This window comes from Balaenoptera ricei, chromosome 6 (assembly GCF_028023285.1).
Source record: "Balaenoptera ricei isolate mBalRic1 chromosome 6, mBalRic1.hap2, whole genome shotgun sequence".
Taxonomy (NCBI): domain Eukaryota; kingdom Metazoa; phylum Chordata; class Mammalia; order Artiodactyla; family Balaenopteridae; genus Balaenoptera; species Balaenoptera ricei.
Genome location: NC_082644.1, coordinates 101,054,269 through 101,072,798, shown reverse-complemented (window position 1 = coordinate 101,072,798; position 18,530 = coordinate 101,054,269). Strand labels below are relative to the sequence as shown.

Below are 18,530 nucleotides of genomic sequence, written 5' to 3'. Positions count from 1 at the left end.
TAGCAAGGATGGAACTCTTCCCTCCTGCATCTTTGTATGTGTCACATATTTGGGCTGAGCTCCTGAAAGGACTAGTTTACTTTGAGTAGAAACAGACTCTGCATAGCTACCATGCTACACTTTTATGCTACGTCTTTTACAATTATATAATACAAAAAGCAATATGTTAATCTTTGACTTAAAATGTCATACCAACAAACTTGTGATATATTGCAACCGTTTTATTAATATGACGGACTGGGATATGTCTTTTAACAGGAGTATTGATTCACTACCATGAATGTGTTTCGATACTTTGCTGCAGTATCATACTTGATTCAGTCAAATTACGTGTGAATTACTGTCACTTTCACACATATAAAACATTTACATTTCATTGATAGAACAGCACACAGCCATGCACCTCTTCTTTCTGGTTTATATGCATGTCAATATGCTCACATAAAATGGATTTTTCACCACTCAAGGACTTCACAATATATGAACTTTTCATGACACTATTTCTGCTCTTTTTTTTTTTTAATTGAAGGGGGGTAAAAAAGCAATACTGTGGTACGAAAGACCTTCTTACAAGGTTCTTTCTGGAGAAATGTGTGAGAATACACTTATAGTCCTATAATGACTGTAATCAAGCTCATCCTACAAGGACATGAAGGTAGAGTCACTCTCCTGGAGAGTTTCTGATCTTAGTAAGAATATTATGACTGGGGGGGAGATATTATAAAGACAGTCCAGCAGAAGACTCTCCTAGAGAGATATTTTGAACATATTTCAAACCTATAATGACTGTCATAAAGATGACATGATAGTTGAATCATTTTGCTGAAGAAGTCTGTGTCTAGAAAGACACTCAAAAATGTAATTAAATGCTGTTATAATTATTATGTTTTGTGAAACTATTAGAGGCCACGAAAGCAGAAAAATGTAGCACTATAACAAAATAAGGAAACACTTTTGAAGAATAAACACTTAACACGCAAAAATTTTAAATGGTATTTAATAAATTTTCATGTCAAATTTTTTAACCAAACATATAAAATTTTTAAGTGGCAACTAATAAATCTTCATGTCAAATCTTTTAACAAAATCCACAAATTGATTATAAAAATTGAACAATCATAAATGTCTTATGTATAAAGTTTGAAGGGAAAGTTTAAATTTCTACATTATTCTGTTTAATCAAATACTTGAGGAATTTTAGTTACTGCTGAGGAACAGTCAGTACATTTCTAAAATAATTCAGTTATGAAAATAGTATCACAATTAAGGTTTGGCATAGTAGCATTCCAGCAATCTTCAGTCATCCACAAACATTAACCGTCCGGGCCCTTCATTCTTCATCCACCTCCTATATCTCTTCCATCTAGGGTCATTTGCCAGTCTTTTCTTTAGTTCCTCTTCTTGTTCCTGTTTGTAGACCTGTCAGCATAAATAACATAAACTGACTTGACAATCCAAAGAGAAACATTTGTCATTAGCTTTATGGCATGTTTATATTTTTCAAATATAACTTTAGGTAAAAGTTTCCAATGAATGTATTGGTTTGTCTTCTGAAGACCATGCACCTAAGATTACTAAGCAATTAAGCACTTTAATGTTCAGTGTTAAATAAAAACGAATAACTTGTGCAAGAACTAGTAATTTTTTTCACTGATTTCTGTAACCTGGAAATACATTCTTTTCCTCCTTGAAATCATATATAAGCTGAGTTTAAAGGGTTTAAACATTTCCTCTCTATGACTAATGTCCAATATTAAAGAATCAACACTTTATTTTTTTAACTCTGTAAATTTAACAGATGACTTTCAGTTTTGTTGATCCTAACCAAGGAACAAAGTGACCTTATAAATACATTTGTCTCCAGATTGAACTTACAACTACTTTTATCTTCAATGATAATTATTGGTTTTTCAAAATATTTTTAACTAAAGTTCCCAAAGACAGTTAAATAAACCACAGAGGTTAAGAACAAAGAACATCTTTCATTTCTATAACCTTTTGTGGGTATCAGTTGAAGCTAAATGGACAAGTTTTCATAACCAATTTCACAGCCATATCAAATTTCAGAAAGAAATTATTTTACTTCCAAATTTCAGGGAGTAACGACTAAGATAACCTCATGTAATACCGTGATAATTCAGCCCAGGATAGCACTCTATGACAGACAGAGCTTATTGTATAGTGGGCAGCTTCAACTACTTAAAAGTGAAAACTTATCAAATAATTTAGGAGCTACCATGTTACCCTCCATTTTTATGTTCTTTGTAAGTAGGCTGAATATATCTACTTGCCAAATCATTCTGGCAATTCACAGTACAGTTTAACACAACAAATTAGACCATACTTCAAATTTTTAGCATTAGTAAATTAAAGTATTTGAAGTTCATCTTATAAAATGACAAATTATAGGTTAAAAACCCACTGTTCCACTACTAAATATAGTCATACAGTCAACAAAAGATCTTTCTATATTTAACTCTTCGATTTCAGAAATTTGAGCACACTTCTGTGATCCCTTGTCACATACCTAGTTTTAAGTTGGTAACGAAGGTTACAGTAATTACTCACCTCATAATTCTCCTTTATCCAAAGCTCCCGTTTAAGAAAAGTTTCTTTCTGATGATCTTCTAGACTATCAAACTGAGACTTTGACATCTTCATAGATTTACGTATGATATATAGTCTTTCTTCTTCCCCATATTCTTTGCCTTTGATGTTAAAATTATAGATCCACCGGCAATACCAGACTATATATGAGCACAGGTGAAAGGGAGCTAAGAGAATTTGAAACAGGAGAAGGTCACGGAACTGGGGTTTCTGATAGCCTCCCTTTATATCTATTTTACTTTTTATAATGTTCTTTATGATGTTCTCCTCCTCGTCACGAATTTCCTCTTTGGACTTTTTGTTTCTGCCCTTCTCTTTGGCTTTTCTCAGCAATCCCTGCTGCTTGGCAATCTCCATGGCTTGGATACGGTACTTGGGCACTGTGGCCAGGTAGCTGATTGCCTTGTTGTAGCTGTTCCACCAACTGAAAAACTAGAATATTTAACAAAGAAAACTGGGTCATTTTTATTACCAAAATTCATCTTGGTGAACACAACAACCCCCCCCCCAAAACCTATTCTGATTAAAAACAGGACCTCAAAAATCTTACTCTGTAAGTTAAAGATACAGTTGAATAATGCCCATGTGGACACGGGATCTCCAGGCCTGATAAGTCAGATAAGCCCTGAGCTGAGCCAAAAAGCCACTGATTCTCCACAGGAGACACCCAGGATCAGAGGATGGATAGGTGGAATCACATCACACCTGTTGATTTCACATCTTTACCATGTGACTCTTCCCTGGATCACAATTAAGAAATCCCTCTTCTTCTGTTTTTTTTTTAAGGTTGCAGTCTACTTACTGGAGGAAGAATCGAATGGTAAAACTAGTTGGTGAGGAGTTTCTTTCAAAAAATCCCTGGGTATAGACTTAGGCAACTATAGACCATCTGCACATACCACAGTAATGCTCATCATATTCTGAACTGAAAGATTCAAATAGGTTTGAACTCTTTACTTATTTGGACAGGAAGACATTAAGTCACTTCATAAATATATTCAACCGCAAAGGGTTTTATTATCAGAAAAAGTCCTACTCCTCATATAGTACCTCCACACATTTCAGCTATTTTACTGAATAAATACAGCAGTTGTACCAATAATATCCTGAAATATTATAGTAGCAATCTATTAGGAATAGCAAAAAAAAAAAAAAATGACTAGGGTATTACGTTATCTAAAACAGAAAAGTAAGATTGCCCTTCCTCTCCCTGTTGAAAAGGCAACACTACAAAAGCTGATACATTTAAAATATACAGCTTTAGTTTTCAATAGGAATTCTTGTCATATCGATTGAATTTCATTTCTGGGAATTAAACTGGAGAAGTAATTCTGAAACTAGCAAATTGCTTCATTCTAGTCACTTGACTTTCTTTTTTCTTCCAGAGGAGGATATGATAGGTGTGGTTAGTTGAGGAATAATAGTAGGGAAAACTCATTTCAGGCTAAACTTGTATTTCTGTGATATTTTAAAACAACATAAAAAGTTACTGTAGCACTTTTAGTCTATTTCAGTGGTTTTCAAACTGAGCAGGAGTGCCCTTAGCTGCCATGGGGAAATGTGTGCGACATTTTTGTTTGTTACAATGATGGCAAGCTCTACACTCCTGGCATTTGGCAGGTAGGTGCCAGGACTAGTTAGGCCATATTAAGGAGTCTGGAATTTTCCCCAAGTTTAATGGGAAATCATTGAAAAGTCCTATGAAAGTAGTTTCGTCCTTGAACAATGCGGGGGGGCACCACCCTCTGCAGAATCTGAGTGCAGCGTATAGCTGGCCCTCCGATTCAGCCAACCTCAGATGGCGCACCGCTGCGGTTCGGTACTACATGTAGTGAAAAGAATCCGTGTGTAAGTGGACCACTGCAATTCCAACCCATGTTGTTCAAGGGTCACCTGTAAATGATATGATCTAGTTGGCATTCACTCTGGCTGTTATATGGAAAATACTCTAGAGGGGGCCACGAGAAAAAGATCTGAGTTTTTTGTTTGTTTTTGACAGTTATATAATGACATTCATGATTTCTTAGATTGCCTGCCAACAAAGATTCCAATATTATCAATTGGTTAAATAAATATTTTTCTAATATAAAAAATTAATCTCACCTGGAAGTAAAATTCTACAAAAAGGTACTTCTAGTTCAGTATGAATGACTAGCACTAGCCACTGTGCACTCCTGCACATGCACGTAGATACACACATCCATCAATACACACCTGAAACACTGAAATAGCGCACACACTGACCAAGATCACAACTCTCACATCCACTTTAGGGGCTAAGCGCCTGCTGTAGTAGTGGTAGTAATGGCTGTAGTACTCTTCTGGGTGATCCAGCATGTAATCATAATCTTTTCGAGTTTCTTCATCCTGTAAAATAACAAGATATCCAGTTTCATAGGGCAGCTCATAAAATGGTCTTAGTTAATAATCTGTTAAAGTCAAACCTAGAATTTTGTAATTATGTAATCAATCTGAATAAAAGAATAAACTGTCAAAATAAAAAAATTTCCCATAATTCCTCAAAGGGACACACAAATTTGTTTCCAGAACTTTAATACTAGGTATAAAGCATAATTAAAAAATTTCCTCAAATTCTTGAGGAGTATTAGTCCTCCTGGAAAAAATAAAAACACTTCAGTAGCAATGAACCATGCCTTTTTAGCCAGTGCTGTGGTGCTAATAAGGATGTCGCCGTGTTCTTACAATTGAAGAGCATGTTGACACCTACTCTCAGTAACTGTTGATAGAAAAAAGAATGTTTATCTCTGTTGTATATATTCACAATCATTTCCCAACCTTGTATAGAAGGTTTTCTTTCGAAAGCAATGATTAAAACAACAAAAAAGTAGACGAAACCAGTCTATGCCCTCAAAATTGAATTATGCTCATCCCAAGGAAACACTGAGACATCGATGCAGGATAATGGTCAAAGTCTAGCTTTGTGATATTAGGCAAAAATTTTAGCCTCTGAGCCTCACTCTTCTTCACTTGTAAATTAGAGATATTAATAGCTGCCCTACTAATTTTACAGGGTTATTTTGTATATCAGATGACATACAGTATACAAAAAAACAGGTTAAAAATATGTAGTATTTCACTATTATAACACATTTTCACAGCCCAGTTCATAAATAAGGTAATATATAGCTCTTTTTTTTTCTTTATTTTTTTTTTTAAATAAATTTATTTAGTTATTTATTTTGGCTGCACTGGGTCTTTGTTGCTGTGCACGTGGGCTTTCTCTGGTTGTGGCGAGTGGGGGCTACTCTTCGTTGCAGTGCGCGGGCTTCTCATTGCGGTGGCTTCTCTTGTTGCAGAGCACAGGCTCTAGGTGCACGGGCTTCAGTAGTTGCACCACGTGGGCTCAGTAGTTGTGCCTCGCGGGCTCTAGAGCGCAGGCTCAGTAGTTGTGGCGCACGGGCTTAGTTGCTCCGTGGCATGTGGGATCTTCCCGGACCAGGGCTCGAACCCATGTCCCCTGCATTGGCAGGTGGATTCTTAACCACTGCACCACCAGGGAAGCCCCTGTATAGCTCTTTCTTAATCATGCAAACATGTTGAAAAAATTATAGCATTCTGAAATGCTGCTCAAATGGTCACAAATAAAGCATTTCTTAAAACCTTCTCTAATTTTAATCAGTTTCCAACAGGTATAAACGCCAATCTTTTACTGAGCTACATAGGTTGAAAAGCTAGGTTATGATTTGCTTTTTTTTTTTAATCCCACAGGAAACCTATTTTTCAGCTTGTCTTGTTTCCAAAAAATGTTAAAGACTAAAACTACAGCAAATTCTTTACTCTCTATAAGTGAGTACAACATAAACCATTATGAAAAAAAATCTTTCTTTAACCTAGATGACTTCTTTCTATGATAAATTAATTATTCAGCATTCATAAAGTTGCAGATTATTAGCTAAACATTTCAAAATCTGCACTTAGTGCTTTGTTACCACAGAGGCGCTGGGGTCTGTTCAGGGCCTCCTCCTTTCTTTTTTTTTTAATAAATTTATTTATTTTTAATTTATTTTAATTTTATTTTTGGCTTCGTTGGGTCTTCGTTGCTGTGCGCAGGATTTCTCTAGTTATGGTGAGCAGGCTTTCTCTAGTTGCGGCGAGCGGGGGCTACTCTTCGTTGCGGTGCGCAGGCTTCTCATCGCAGTGGCTTCTCTTGTTGCAGAGCATGAGCTCTCGGTGCGCGGGCTTCAGTAGTTGTGGCTCGCAGGCTCAGTAGTTGTGGCACACAGGCTTAGCTGCTCTGCAGCATGTGGGATATTCCCGGACCAGGGCTCGAACCCGTGTCTCCTGCATTGGCAGGTGGATTCTTAACCACTGCGCCACCAGGGAAGCCCTCAGTAACAGTTCTTACATTCAAAATATTTTTTACCTCTGACTGGAATTTGAAACTAGATGAAGTAGTATCTAGTATAATTAGATGTAAATATATTTAAAGTCTATTCCATGGCACTGTATGGAGGGCCAATATGCGAATCATCTATTATATAAGGAAAGCTGAGCTCAGGCTGATTTTTTTTGTAACTTTTTTTTTTGTTTTTAATTTTTATTTATTTATTTATAGCTGTGTTGGGTCTTCGTTTCTGTGCAAGGGCTTTCTCTAGTTGTGGCAAGTGGGGGCCACTCTTCATCGCGGTGCGCGGGCCTCTCACTGTCGCGGCCTCTCTTGTTGCGGAGCACAGGCTCCAGACACGCAGGCTCAGTAATTGTGGCTCACGGGCCTAGTTGCTCCGTGGCATGTGGGATCTTCCCAGACCAGGGCTCGAACCCGCGTCCCCTGCATTGGCAGGCAGATTCTCAACCACTGCGCCATCAGGGAAGCCCCTCAGGCTGATATTATTTTCAAATTCACTCCTTGTATGTTCTCTTCCATTAGAAAAGATTTTCTCGGGAGTTCCCTGGTGGCCTACTGGTTAGGATTCCAGCCTTTCACTGCCATGGCCTGGGTTCAATCCCTGGTAGGGGAACTGAGATCCCGCAAGCTGCGTGCCACATGCCTCAACTGTCAGTCCATTATTCCTCCTATAACCCATCATCATATTCTAGAGTTTCTAACCTAAAGAGGGTAAAACGTTGCAGGTCATAAGCCTATGTCTCTTGATGTATTTCATTCTGAGTACTTCAAGACATCCTTTGAGAATTTTTCCATTCTCCCTCCATTTTTTTGCCCTTTTGGCTAATTTTATAGATATGCTCTGCTTTTGGCCTGAATTCGTTGCCTTTTAAACTCAGCCTCCCAATCTTGGCAGATGCTTTTTGAAATGTATTTCTTCAAACACGATTCTTCTCCTTGCTCCAACTAGATTACAGGTAGTTTTGAAACTAACTGCCCCCCTGAGATGAGATTCCTACAGTCCTCCAGCATCACTATCTCTGCACAGTCCATTGCCCAGTCTGACTGTCTGTACTCCTCCTGGTTGAAGTATACAGCAAGATCTGTGAGTGTCACTGAAATCTGCTCTGTGAACGTCATGCGTCTAGTGGCTGTTCTCTTGTTTGTTCTCTTATCTTAGTGAAGGTCACAGTCCACAGAATGCAGATGTCCTTCTTCAAGCTTTTCACCCATATCTTCCCCCCGAGTCACCATCTCACTGGTCCCTGGATTTGTGACTTCATCAAGTCCAGAGCTTCATTTAACAGGATGGTCAGCTAATGCTCCAGTACCAGCAACTCCAAAATTTATACCTTATGTCTCGCCTCTCTACTGTAACCAGAGCCTGCAGGGTCTATTCAGGGCCCTCTATAATGAGTCCTCAAACTACCTCATCCCTGTAAAAGGTTTCAGGGTCAAGTCTGACTTCTCTTAGAATGGTTTTCTTTTCCTTGGGGCCACCATAATTTCATGACCCTGTTTTGGTCATGATTAGAGACAAGAAGGTCTGCGATCTCCTTGTTACAGCGTTTATTCAGCCACAATCTTCTTTTTTTAATGTGTTTAAAGCTTTCTCTCCAGAATGAAGAAAATGGATTTTAGGCTGAGGCATGCATAATACACTTTACAAGGTTGTTCAAGGTTGGCACAAATTGAAGAGTTAGGGATTCTCAACAATCTAAGTCAAAGTCCTACTCTTCAGTAGCCTACTAAGTTTAGAATCAACCTAGTAAGAACACAGGATACCAGGAATATTAGCAAAAAAGAAAAGACAGACTGGGACCCAGTTAGAGAGTTTCACGTACATTCTTACATATTTTTACCACATATTTATTTTTAATACCATATATTTATTTTTTCTCCTACCCATCTTGGGACTAAAGTAGCCTCACAGTTTGTTTGTTTGTTCTGTCCAACACTTCCCAGTGTCTAGTAAGGTAAGTTCAATTTTCCTTGTCATGCAACAAGGCCTCCATAACTGACCCAAACTTACCTACTTAAGAAACATCTTATCACTCTCCCTTCTTTTGCCCATAGCAAACATTCAGATAGCAATTTCTGGAATTTGGTGTGTTCTTCAAGTACAGCATGCTCTTTTATATCTATGACTGAACAGATAATTATTCACTTTAACTCAAATGCCCAAGCCTTTCTTCCAACCTCATGAGCTCCTATTAATCCTTTAGAACATAAACATTAGTAGACAGATTTAGACCACTCTTATTACACTTATTACCTATTTATTATAGCACTTATCACATTGTAATCATCAGTTTTTTTCTTTTCCTTGAATGAGAACTTCTAGAAGGCAGGTAGGGTGATTCCTTAATCTCTGTATATCCAAGGCCTAGCACAGTGCCTGGCATTCAATAAATACCATTTCAAAACTGAATGAAATTTTATAAAGGCTCTCCCTCACTACAGACATCTCTCCAGCCACACAGGTCTCCACCTCACCAGGAAGGTGAGACGGGTGACTATGCCACAAAAACTTGGGCTTGGCAGAAATGACTGCTTGTCTTCATAGCTTATGAAGATATGCTAATGTGGCTAAAATAGCTTAAACCTTAAAACAGTGTAATATCTTACCTTTCAATAAGGTAGTATTTTTTCTTTCAGCAATTTTGTGGATCTTAACGTCCCAGGGTCAGGAGATTCCAACTTCTTTCCAAAACCAAAACCTTTATACTTGTTTCTTCCTCCTCTCTGTCCTGAGCCTTGACAAGCAGGGCAATAAGCTCCTTGTTTCTAATCTCTACAGGAAAAAATGGTGCTTCTGCTGGTGTCCACTCCACTCCCAATCCTCTTGGGCATATGCAGGAGGACTGGAACATAACCACCAATATCTAGATCAGAAGTGAACAAGAGGAAACCCACAAGCAAAGAAAGCACTGAATCCTTCCTTCTCTTATGAAAATGATCGTTCCCCCCTCCCCAGAGGCAAAAATATATTATGTTCTTGTCCTTGAAAGAAATAATGAATTGTTTGATTTCAATAAACTTAAATTGCAATAATTAGATATTGCAGCCAGTTTCACATTTAAAATCTTCGATTATACAAATAATAGAAACCATTTAGGATGGCAAAGGCCAAGAATCAATAATATATGAAAATATAGTAATAGTTTGTTCATTCTTAAATATATATAGTAATCCTGTTTTTAAGAGAAATACACACACAAATGATCCTTTAAAAAAATAACATCTGTTCCCCTAAATTTTTTTCCAGGACATTACACCCTACTAAAGAGGAAGAAAGTTAACTGCTCTGAGTTTTCATTTCTCTTCCTGTTCCCTACCCACCAGCCACTCGTGCAACTATCTTCTACGTCTTCTCTTCTCAGTCTACATGTGGTCATAGCAACTTCCATCATTTGCAGTATCACCTATATATCATATACGAATGACACACAGATCTGTTTTCCCTGCTCCTACTATTTTCAGATACCTCCTGAACACTTCCTAAATGTAACATAAATATCTCAAATTCAACATGCTCAAAACCCAAATCTGCTCCTGTGTCTCAGTTAACGGTATCACCATCTACTTGGTTACCTGAGCTTTAAAAAACCTTAGTTATTTTCAGTTCAGCAAATAGTTATGCAGGGCCTTAAGCCATGTGCTGAGCACAAAGGAGGATAAAAAAACAAATAAATTAAGGACCTGGCCTCAATAACTCTCCCATCTACAAGAAGAATCTAGCAAGCAAGAAGAGCACAATTCAATGTACTAAGGACTAACTCTGCCTGAGACCACTGGTAATGGGATTCACAGAAGACATGAAATGAGTGCTAGATCCTGAAAAGCAAGTAAGATGTGGTAAAATTTGTTCCAGGCAAGGTGAACAGCAAGTGTTAAGGTACAGAAGCATCAGTGTATAGAACAGATTCAGTGAAGCTTAAGCACTGGGGAAGTTTAGGGAAGAAAGGAGTAGTAAATGTGGCCAGGAAGATAGGTTTGGATAAGAACCACAGGGGATCTTATATGCCATGCTAAAGTGTTAGGGTGTTACTGTCTGTGCTATTCAAACATAAAATGTTTTCAAGTATGAGAAAAATAAATAGCATTGAGTAGAAGTGTATATTTTGGGACGATAACTCTGATAGTATTGTAAAGAAAGGAATGAGGGAGAAACAGATTTTAGAGACTAAGAAGTAGAACAAATAGGACTTAGTGATTAAAGGGGTACAGGAATCAATCATGTTGAGCATGAGTGATGTTTCTAATTATAGTCACTGTGTGAACCATGTTATTCTAAGAATAAAGGAAGAGGACAGCAAGTGTGGAGAAGAGGCAGGGGAAAATTGTGGAAGATTTTGAAATGGGGAGGAAAGAAAATTACTGGATAGCTTTTCAATGCCTGGAGCCTCCAAGGATTATCCCTGTAGGAGGGGTGTGCCTTTATTTGTCTTTGAAAAGTCTATTTTAACTTTGTAGAGAAAGAAGTAACTTGTGGAAAACTGGAAGTAATGCAAATAATTCTTATTCACAAAAAGACAAATCGTGACCAGTGGAATTAAGGCAACTGATAACTGCCTTGTCATACTGACCAGTATTACAGGCATTTCAGCACTCTTTGTCTTGACTGTAAACTGTGTGGCACTTTTTCTCTTTTGAACCAGTTTTAATATCTTACTGGTTCCCTCATTAATTAATGAGTTAAATAAAATCTTTGACACATGTTCATTTTGTATTTGTACAAGAGTCAACCTCTTTTAAAATGTATGCTTTAACAAAGAAAACAGGATTAGGTTCATGTATAATTTTGGGTACCTGTGCTACAAATGAGAGACAATCGAAAAATATGAACCTAGAGAATACACGAATTTCAGGGTTGTCAAGGATGTAGTTGAGTTTCATCAGGACGAGCTTAGAAAATAAAAAGAAAAGAGTACCCAAAGGACAGGACTCTAAGGAAATGCAATGTTTAAGGTAAAGGCAGAGGAAAAGAAATACAGACTAAAAGAAATGGCTAGAAAGCTTGGAGAAAGGGGAGAGAATTACATGAAGGGAGTCAAGGGAGAACAGCTTAAAGAACTACGTGGTCAACATCAAATGCCACAAATAGTTCCAACAGGAAGAGCAGCCCTCTGATCTGATGCTTAGAGCATCACTATTCATCTTAGGAAGAACAGCTCCAGAACGTGTGCTGATGCACATGTCAGTCTATGATAGTTTAAATGAAAGGGGTATGAGGAAGTAAGGATGGCCAACAATGAAGAAAGAAGAAAAATTGACCATAGCTTTAAAAGAAGCAAAATTAAGGAATGAGAAATGAACCAAATAAGAGATTCTTAAGTTACCAAAGAGGAATGATGAGATTCCAGAAGACTAAGATGGAAATAAAATGAGTTCAGCCAAGAATACCTTCCTGCCTTCCCCCAACCCATCTTCCACATTGTTCCCAGAACTTTCTTTCTGAAACAAACATCAGATTGTGTTACTTATGCACTTTAAAACCTCTGGTAACTTCAATACATAAGGTTCACATGCCTGAACACAGCTTAAAGGGTCGATCCCAAACTATTTCCAGTCTCCTGAAACATTCTCCCTACCATGCACCTGACAGGCTTCTAACCTAGAAATAGTAGATCCCCTACAGTCTCTAAAAATACAGTAAGGGTCTTTGTGCTGTGAATATCTCAAAATATTCTGTTTACCCATGATAAATTTGCACAAGCAAAATTAAAACATCAAGTGCTTAGTTTCTGGCTAGAATTATATCAACTCAGTAGTTTTTGTGTTACTCGAAAAAGCTCTGATGTGTTGTTGATACCATCATGTGTCAGGTAGTCACAGCACTAGATTTAAACACATCTGGTGTATAATCAACCTTGGCCATAAGTAGGGAATAACAGGTGAAATTAAGGGATGAGTAAAAAATAAACAACACTTATGGGTTCACAGCAGAAACAGCAAATGTGGCACATAAGGTACCACACCCTTCTCCTGGGCCCATGGGAGAACAGTTTAACATGTCATCTTTTCCACTAAACCCAGACAAAGGCCCCAAATTTACAAGTGTTACATGGAGTCGAGACCAATTACAGTTGGCATGTGAAATGAAAATTATCTGCCATCAAGCTTACTTAACTTGGCTGTTTATCAGCATCACAACTGTAATAGAAATTTACATCATTTCTATTAGTTTTATGAATACCCAATTATTATGAATGACTGATTAAAACCTGGATCGATGCTGGAAAAGAAATATTGTAATACCAATAAGTGCGGTTAATTTTTTTCCTCCAAAACGAAGAGTCCCTGGGAAAAGCATAATAAAAGTGATCCTACATCTCATTCCTGGAACAAGCCTTGCACGCTCATGACTCCACGTTTTCGTGGATCAAGACTTTTCTCTACCAGAAATGTCCCTCCAGTCAACCTTGGTGACTGTTCTAGATCCAGATCAAAGAGTACATTCTTCTCCAATCCCCTGAGAAGAAATAATTGTGTTCTCTCAGTGCTGCAATATAATCTACAAGTTTTTATTATATAACTTAGATAAATAATAACCAAACAATAAGTATCTGTATCCTTCTTATACTAAAAGCTTAAAGGCAGGAACTGTGCCGTTTTCATTGTTATGGTCTCCTCCCCCAGCACCTGTGTCAGTACCAGTTAGAGGAAGGGTTAAGCGAATATACAAAGGGAGAACAATAAACAGTAACCATAACAGGGCAGGGAGTTCATAATCCCCTTTTTGTCAAATCACTCTTAAGTGCTAAAGCCCTGCCACATCAACCAGACTGATAAAAAGAAACTGACATGTTCCTGTGACTTCCCTGCCAAGACAAGGCTGGAGGAGCAGAAGTCTCTCTCTATACATCCCTTCAATTTATCAGATAACCTGCATGCCAGTAATACCTCCAAGACCTTTTCTGTATTCTTCTCTCACGATCTTGCAGAATGCTGTCAAACTCTACCATTTTCTACCAATTACAGTTTTTCTAAGTGCATCCTTACCACCTATTCCCTCATCTGATTTCTATGCCATCCTTCTCGTTTTATCTAATTCATCCAGTTCATATCTATATCAAAAATAATTAATGTTCTTAAAAGCCCTGAGAAAATAATTTCTCCTTAAAAACAGAAGTATAATTTTTCTCTCATGCAGGAATTTTTCATTCATACCCATCCAATCTACTTTATCTGTACCACTCTTTAAAACTACAATTAATTTGGGGTAAAATGCCAAAGTAGGCTTCACATAACAATGTCAAAACGCCAGAAATCCACTTTCGATTTCCATCCTATCTGAATCTATCTCCAGATAGGAGTTTTTATTTTACAAGCATTCATTATCTATGTGCCAGACACTGTGCTAGGTGCCATGGATATACATGCAAAAATGAAGTTTAGTGGAGAGGGGAGAAGGGCTACTCAGGATTTACAGTGCAGTGTGATAAGTGCTATATCCACATAAAAAGATCGAATGTTGACACAGCGAGTGAGAGTCTGTTTACTTAACTTCCAAAGTCCATGTGTCCCTGAATCCCCAGTAGTCAAATACACTAAATAGTTATTTCACCGTCTTAACTCATATTATGAAACAAATATAAAGCAGTGTGTGAAATCATAATGGTTTCAAGTCCTGCTGAGATCTAGAGGTTTAAGTTATTTGAGAACATGAACTAAGCATGACTTGGTAAAAGCATCTGACAAGTCCCTTTGCCTTCCATTATTACCCATCCTTCTTTTTCTGGTTTTTCTCAATCTCTCTATTCACAGGTAGAATCTCTGTTGCTATGAAAACAATGACCAGCTGTGATAATATCTCCTTGTCTGACCAACTGCATTTAAATCATGTTAGTATCCTTATTTTTTAACAATTTCCATCTAAAAAAACTCTCTCTCAAAGAGGCATTTATTTAACCAAGACAACTTCAGAGTCATAAATCCACTATATCTTACACAAATATATCTCTCATTTTGGTTATTCAGAGATGCTTGGTTGTTATAAGTTTTGATGGAACACCACTGTAAGACTATAATGAGGATATAGTATAGCTTTTTATATCATACATGTTAAAAATGCTAAGAGACTTGAACAGACCAAGAATAAGAAATTAAGAAGGTTATCAAAACATTATGGGGAGAGAAAAAAGGCTCCTGGCTCCAATGAATTTACAACTAATTTATTTCAGATTTCACAAAAGAAACAATTTCTGTTAGATACACTGTTCCAGAGATGGAATCCACCTGGGCATTCTACAAAGCAAATATAGAATCAACTTCTCCCTCTATATGCCAGCAATAACTGAACATGGCTGTGAAGGAGGACACAGTATTCCCAAGGCCCTCCCTCCTTTTCAGCTCTCACAGGGTTTATTGCTATTCTTTATGGAGAAATATATAGCGTATAACAAAAAGAGCAAATAGAAATGAAATGTGGTCCCAGGTCTGCAGTTGCTGCCCCCATGAGATGATATATGGAATTTCAGGTAGGCTTCTGCGGCTCATCTTCATTCCAGAGCCACTGGAACTTATCAGCTTCTCCCACTATTCTATCTGACCTGCTCGTAGTAAAGGCCAGGTGGACCTCTTATCCCTCACAAGCCCTCTTTCCAGTCTGTGGATATAATCCAAGCAAAACAGTGGTTACATCCCTGTTGCCTCAAGGGGATGACCCCAGTTTATCAGATCTCTGCATTACCCAGAAATGATATCTTCTGGCAACCTTCTCACAATTCTCCATTATGACAGCAATAAAATTAGACCACCCTGTTTGTTTTTAATAACTTCTTCCACACATGGCAAGTCAAAGTCCTTTTCCTTATTCCAGAAGAGAGCATCTGCAATGAAGTTTTTTAAAAAGTTTCTGAAGGTGTTCCACTTGGAAGTGGAATCCCTATCTATCTCTATAAATTTAACATGGGAGTTTTCATAGAGCTCAACTAAGTCTGATTTCCATGGGTCCAAACTAAGCCCAGACAGCCCTTTTCTCTCACAGATAATTTTCGTTCTCCTGCAGTAATAATGAGTGGGGTTGGGGAAACTATAGAACACTCTCTCCCACCCTCCATCAGTGCAACTCCAATTCTAGTTTCCTGTTTGGAGGCATTTGCAGCTACCGCAAACCTGTCCCAGTCAAGAATAAGTGTTACTTTCTCCAGACATACTAGTTTTTAACTGCCTCAAAGTTCCTTGTTCTTGAGTGGACAAATTATTTTATTGAGCTTTTTGTTAGCTGACAAATCAGTGCTAAACTTGTAGCAGCATTTAGAGGCAACCATTACAGCCAGATCAGCCTCTGAATTTGTCTCTTCAAGAAAATGGCAAGAATATTTAGAGTCCTGGGATTCCTCCCAGCCAGATTTTCTACAGTCTCTATTTCTTGGCACTTTTTTTCAAAGTTCTTACTATCGTGCTCACCGTTTTCATGCCAAATCTACCCGTCTCCAACCCCAGCAGAAGGCAACAGTCGCCACTGTTTCTGCTGCCTCTCTTCTGGAAGTTCTCCACCTGCCCAGTGCTCCCTCTTGTGCCACGAGGGCTTTGGAGGACCAGTGGCAGCCCTTCTGGATGCTCGTCTGGACCACTATCTTTCCTCACTGCAGAAAAGCAGACTGGAGCTTCAGATGCTGGGCTGCCTTGAATGAAGTTCTTTCCCATCTTTCTGAAGTCTTTCCTCAATCACTCTCTATCCCAAATAATAGGCAACCAAGCCCTCTGGCCTCAGCACTTTCCCAAACCCCCCATTCCTCAGTTAACTGCCAAGAAAAATTACAATCTCACCAATGCTGGTGAGAATTTAGTGAATTTTATGACTCCATATTATCCAAACTGCTCTGGAAAGTAAGCCATGAACTCCTTGACTCAGTATTTTCAGCTCTGGAAATCTAACCTGGAAAAATAATCCATGGTTAAATTATAGCATACCCACTCAAAGTAGTCACTAAAAGCAGATGATACAGCAACATGGAAAACTCTGCCTCAAAAAGAAATGAAAAAAAAAAAAGCTAGAAAAAAGTACCCTACAACTGCAACTGCTGTTGCATTAGCATGATGGGGCCCTTGAAGCAGTAACACTTCCACCAAATATGATTTGTACATAGTGATTTTTTATGGTTTGCTTTTCCCAGCAGTAGAAGAAAACAGGATCAGGCTAAATCTCCCCATCCCCACAAGACTCAATAAAACCTTTGGCAAATGACTATACATATACTCACAAAATATTTCCTACTAGAAATTCTCAGTCTTGAAACCCAAGTCATTAAGCACCTATTTGCAGGTCCTGTATAGGGGGTTTCTCATTTATCATTTAACCTCATAACAACCCGTGGAGCAGGTATCATGGCCTTAATTGTGCCTATGAAGAAACAGGCATATTAAGTCACTATCCAAGGTCATACAGGGGTGTTCAGAGCCGGAGTCAAACATCCGGTGTTGTTCTTAGTATTTTTCTACATCCTTAAACCCAAGCTAAATGTCACAATTAATACCATCCCCAGAAACCAAGTTTCTGTCAACTCAAATTCGGGCCTCTCACTGTCACTGGAGCCCTTTCCTGCGTTCTATCACAGATCTTGGTAATAACAATCACCCTGCTTTCCGAGAGTGAGCTGCACGTTATTAAAACATTTTCACTAAATCGTAAGAAGCCCAAAGCTTTGCATAAAAAAGACTGTAACAAAAAGGAGGGGGCTGGTTGCCCTCCAAGACCGAGGGGGTTCCCATCTTTGTCAGTGGGCCGTATGCGCTCTCTCACGTGGGGAAGCGCGAGCATCCTAAGGGTGGTGGCGGTGGTCGCGCCCGGCGCCGGAGTCACAGGGAGCCTCGCTCCCCGGGCCAGGGGCCGAAGGGGCCACGCCGCGCGCTTCGCCAGCGGGTCCTCGCAGCCCATCCGCGCCCCCAGGCTTACCTTAAGAGTCTCGTAGGCGGTGGCCACCAGCAGGAAGGCCTCCTCCGCGCTCTGCGGCGTCCGTCCGGGGCCCTCGTCGCCGGGCTCGGGCCGGTAGCGGTCGGGGTGGTAGCGCCGAGCCAGCTGGCGGTAGGCCCGCGCGATCTCCGCCTTGCCCGCCGTGCGGCTCACCCCCAGCACCTCGTAGCAGTCCCGCGTGCCGCAGTAGAGCCCTTCCACCAGGGCCGCCGCGGGCCGCGGCAGCAGCACCGCCAGCAGCAGGGGCGGCAGCAGCACCAACCAGCGCCGGCCGGTAGCGCCGGCTCCCCGGCGCGGAGCGATCGGCGTCGCCATCCCGGCTGGGCCACGGCTCCACTAGCCCAGCCGCACCCCGGCACTCCACCGCGCGCCCGGCTGGGCTGCGGGACCCAGAACCACGTCAGCACGCGGCGCCTCCGCGCAGGCGCACCGGGCGCGGCTGCCTCAACCACTTCCGTCACGACCGTTGCTAGGGGAGTAGGACGCTTCAGCCTCCCGGCTGCTTCGGCTGTCTGTGAACGCGTTCCTAGTCCCAGCAGCCAGAGGGTTTGTCCTCAGTTGGACGGACCTAAAGGATGTCTCTGTGTCTGAGGTGCACTTAACCAGTGTATGCAGAGTGCTTTACTGTCCACAGTGCCCTTCCCAGGCAATCTTTTA

General features: G+C 39.7%; 1 protein-coding gene across 1 annotated transcript; it reads right to left on the bottom strand.

The window, feature by feature from the left end:
* Positions 1–1,052: 1,052 nt before the first annotated feature.
* Positions 1,053–18,259, bottom strand: DNAJC25 (DnaJ heat shock protein family (Hsp40) member C25). The gene is made up of 4 exons (XM_059925296.1): positions 17,856–18,259; positions 4,822–4,974; positions 2,569–3,039; positions 1,053–1,419 (listed from the first exon to the last, which is right to left on the bottom strand). Exons 1-4 carry the CDS (start codon positions 18,186–18,188, stop codon positions 1,297–1,299), a joined length of 1,080 nt encoding a protein of 359 aa, XP_059781279.1. The 5' UTR covers positions 18,189–18,259; the 3' UTR covers positions 1,053–1,296.
* Positions 18,260–18,530: the final 271 nt, after the last annotated feature.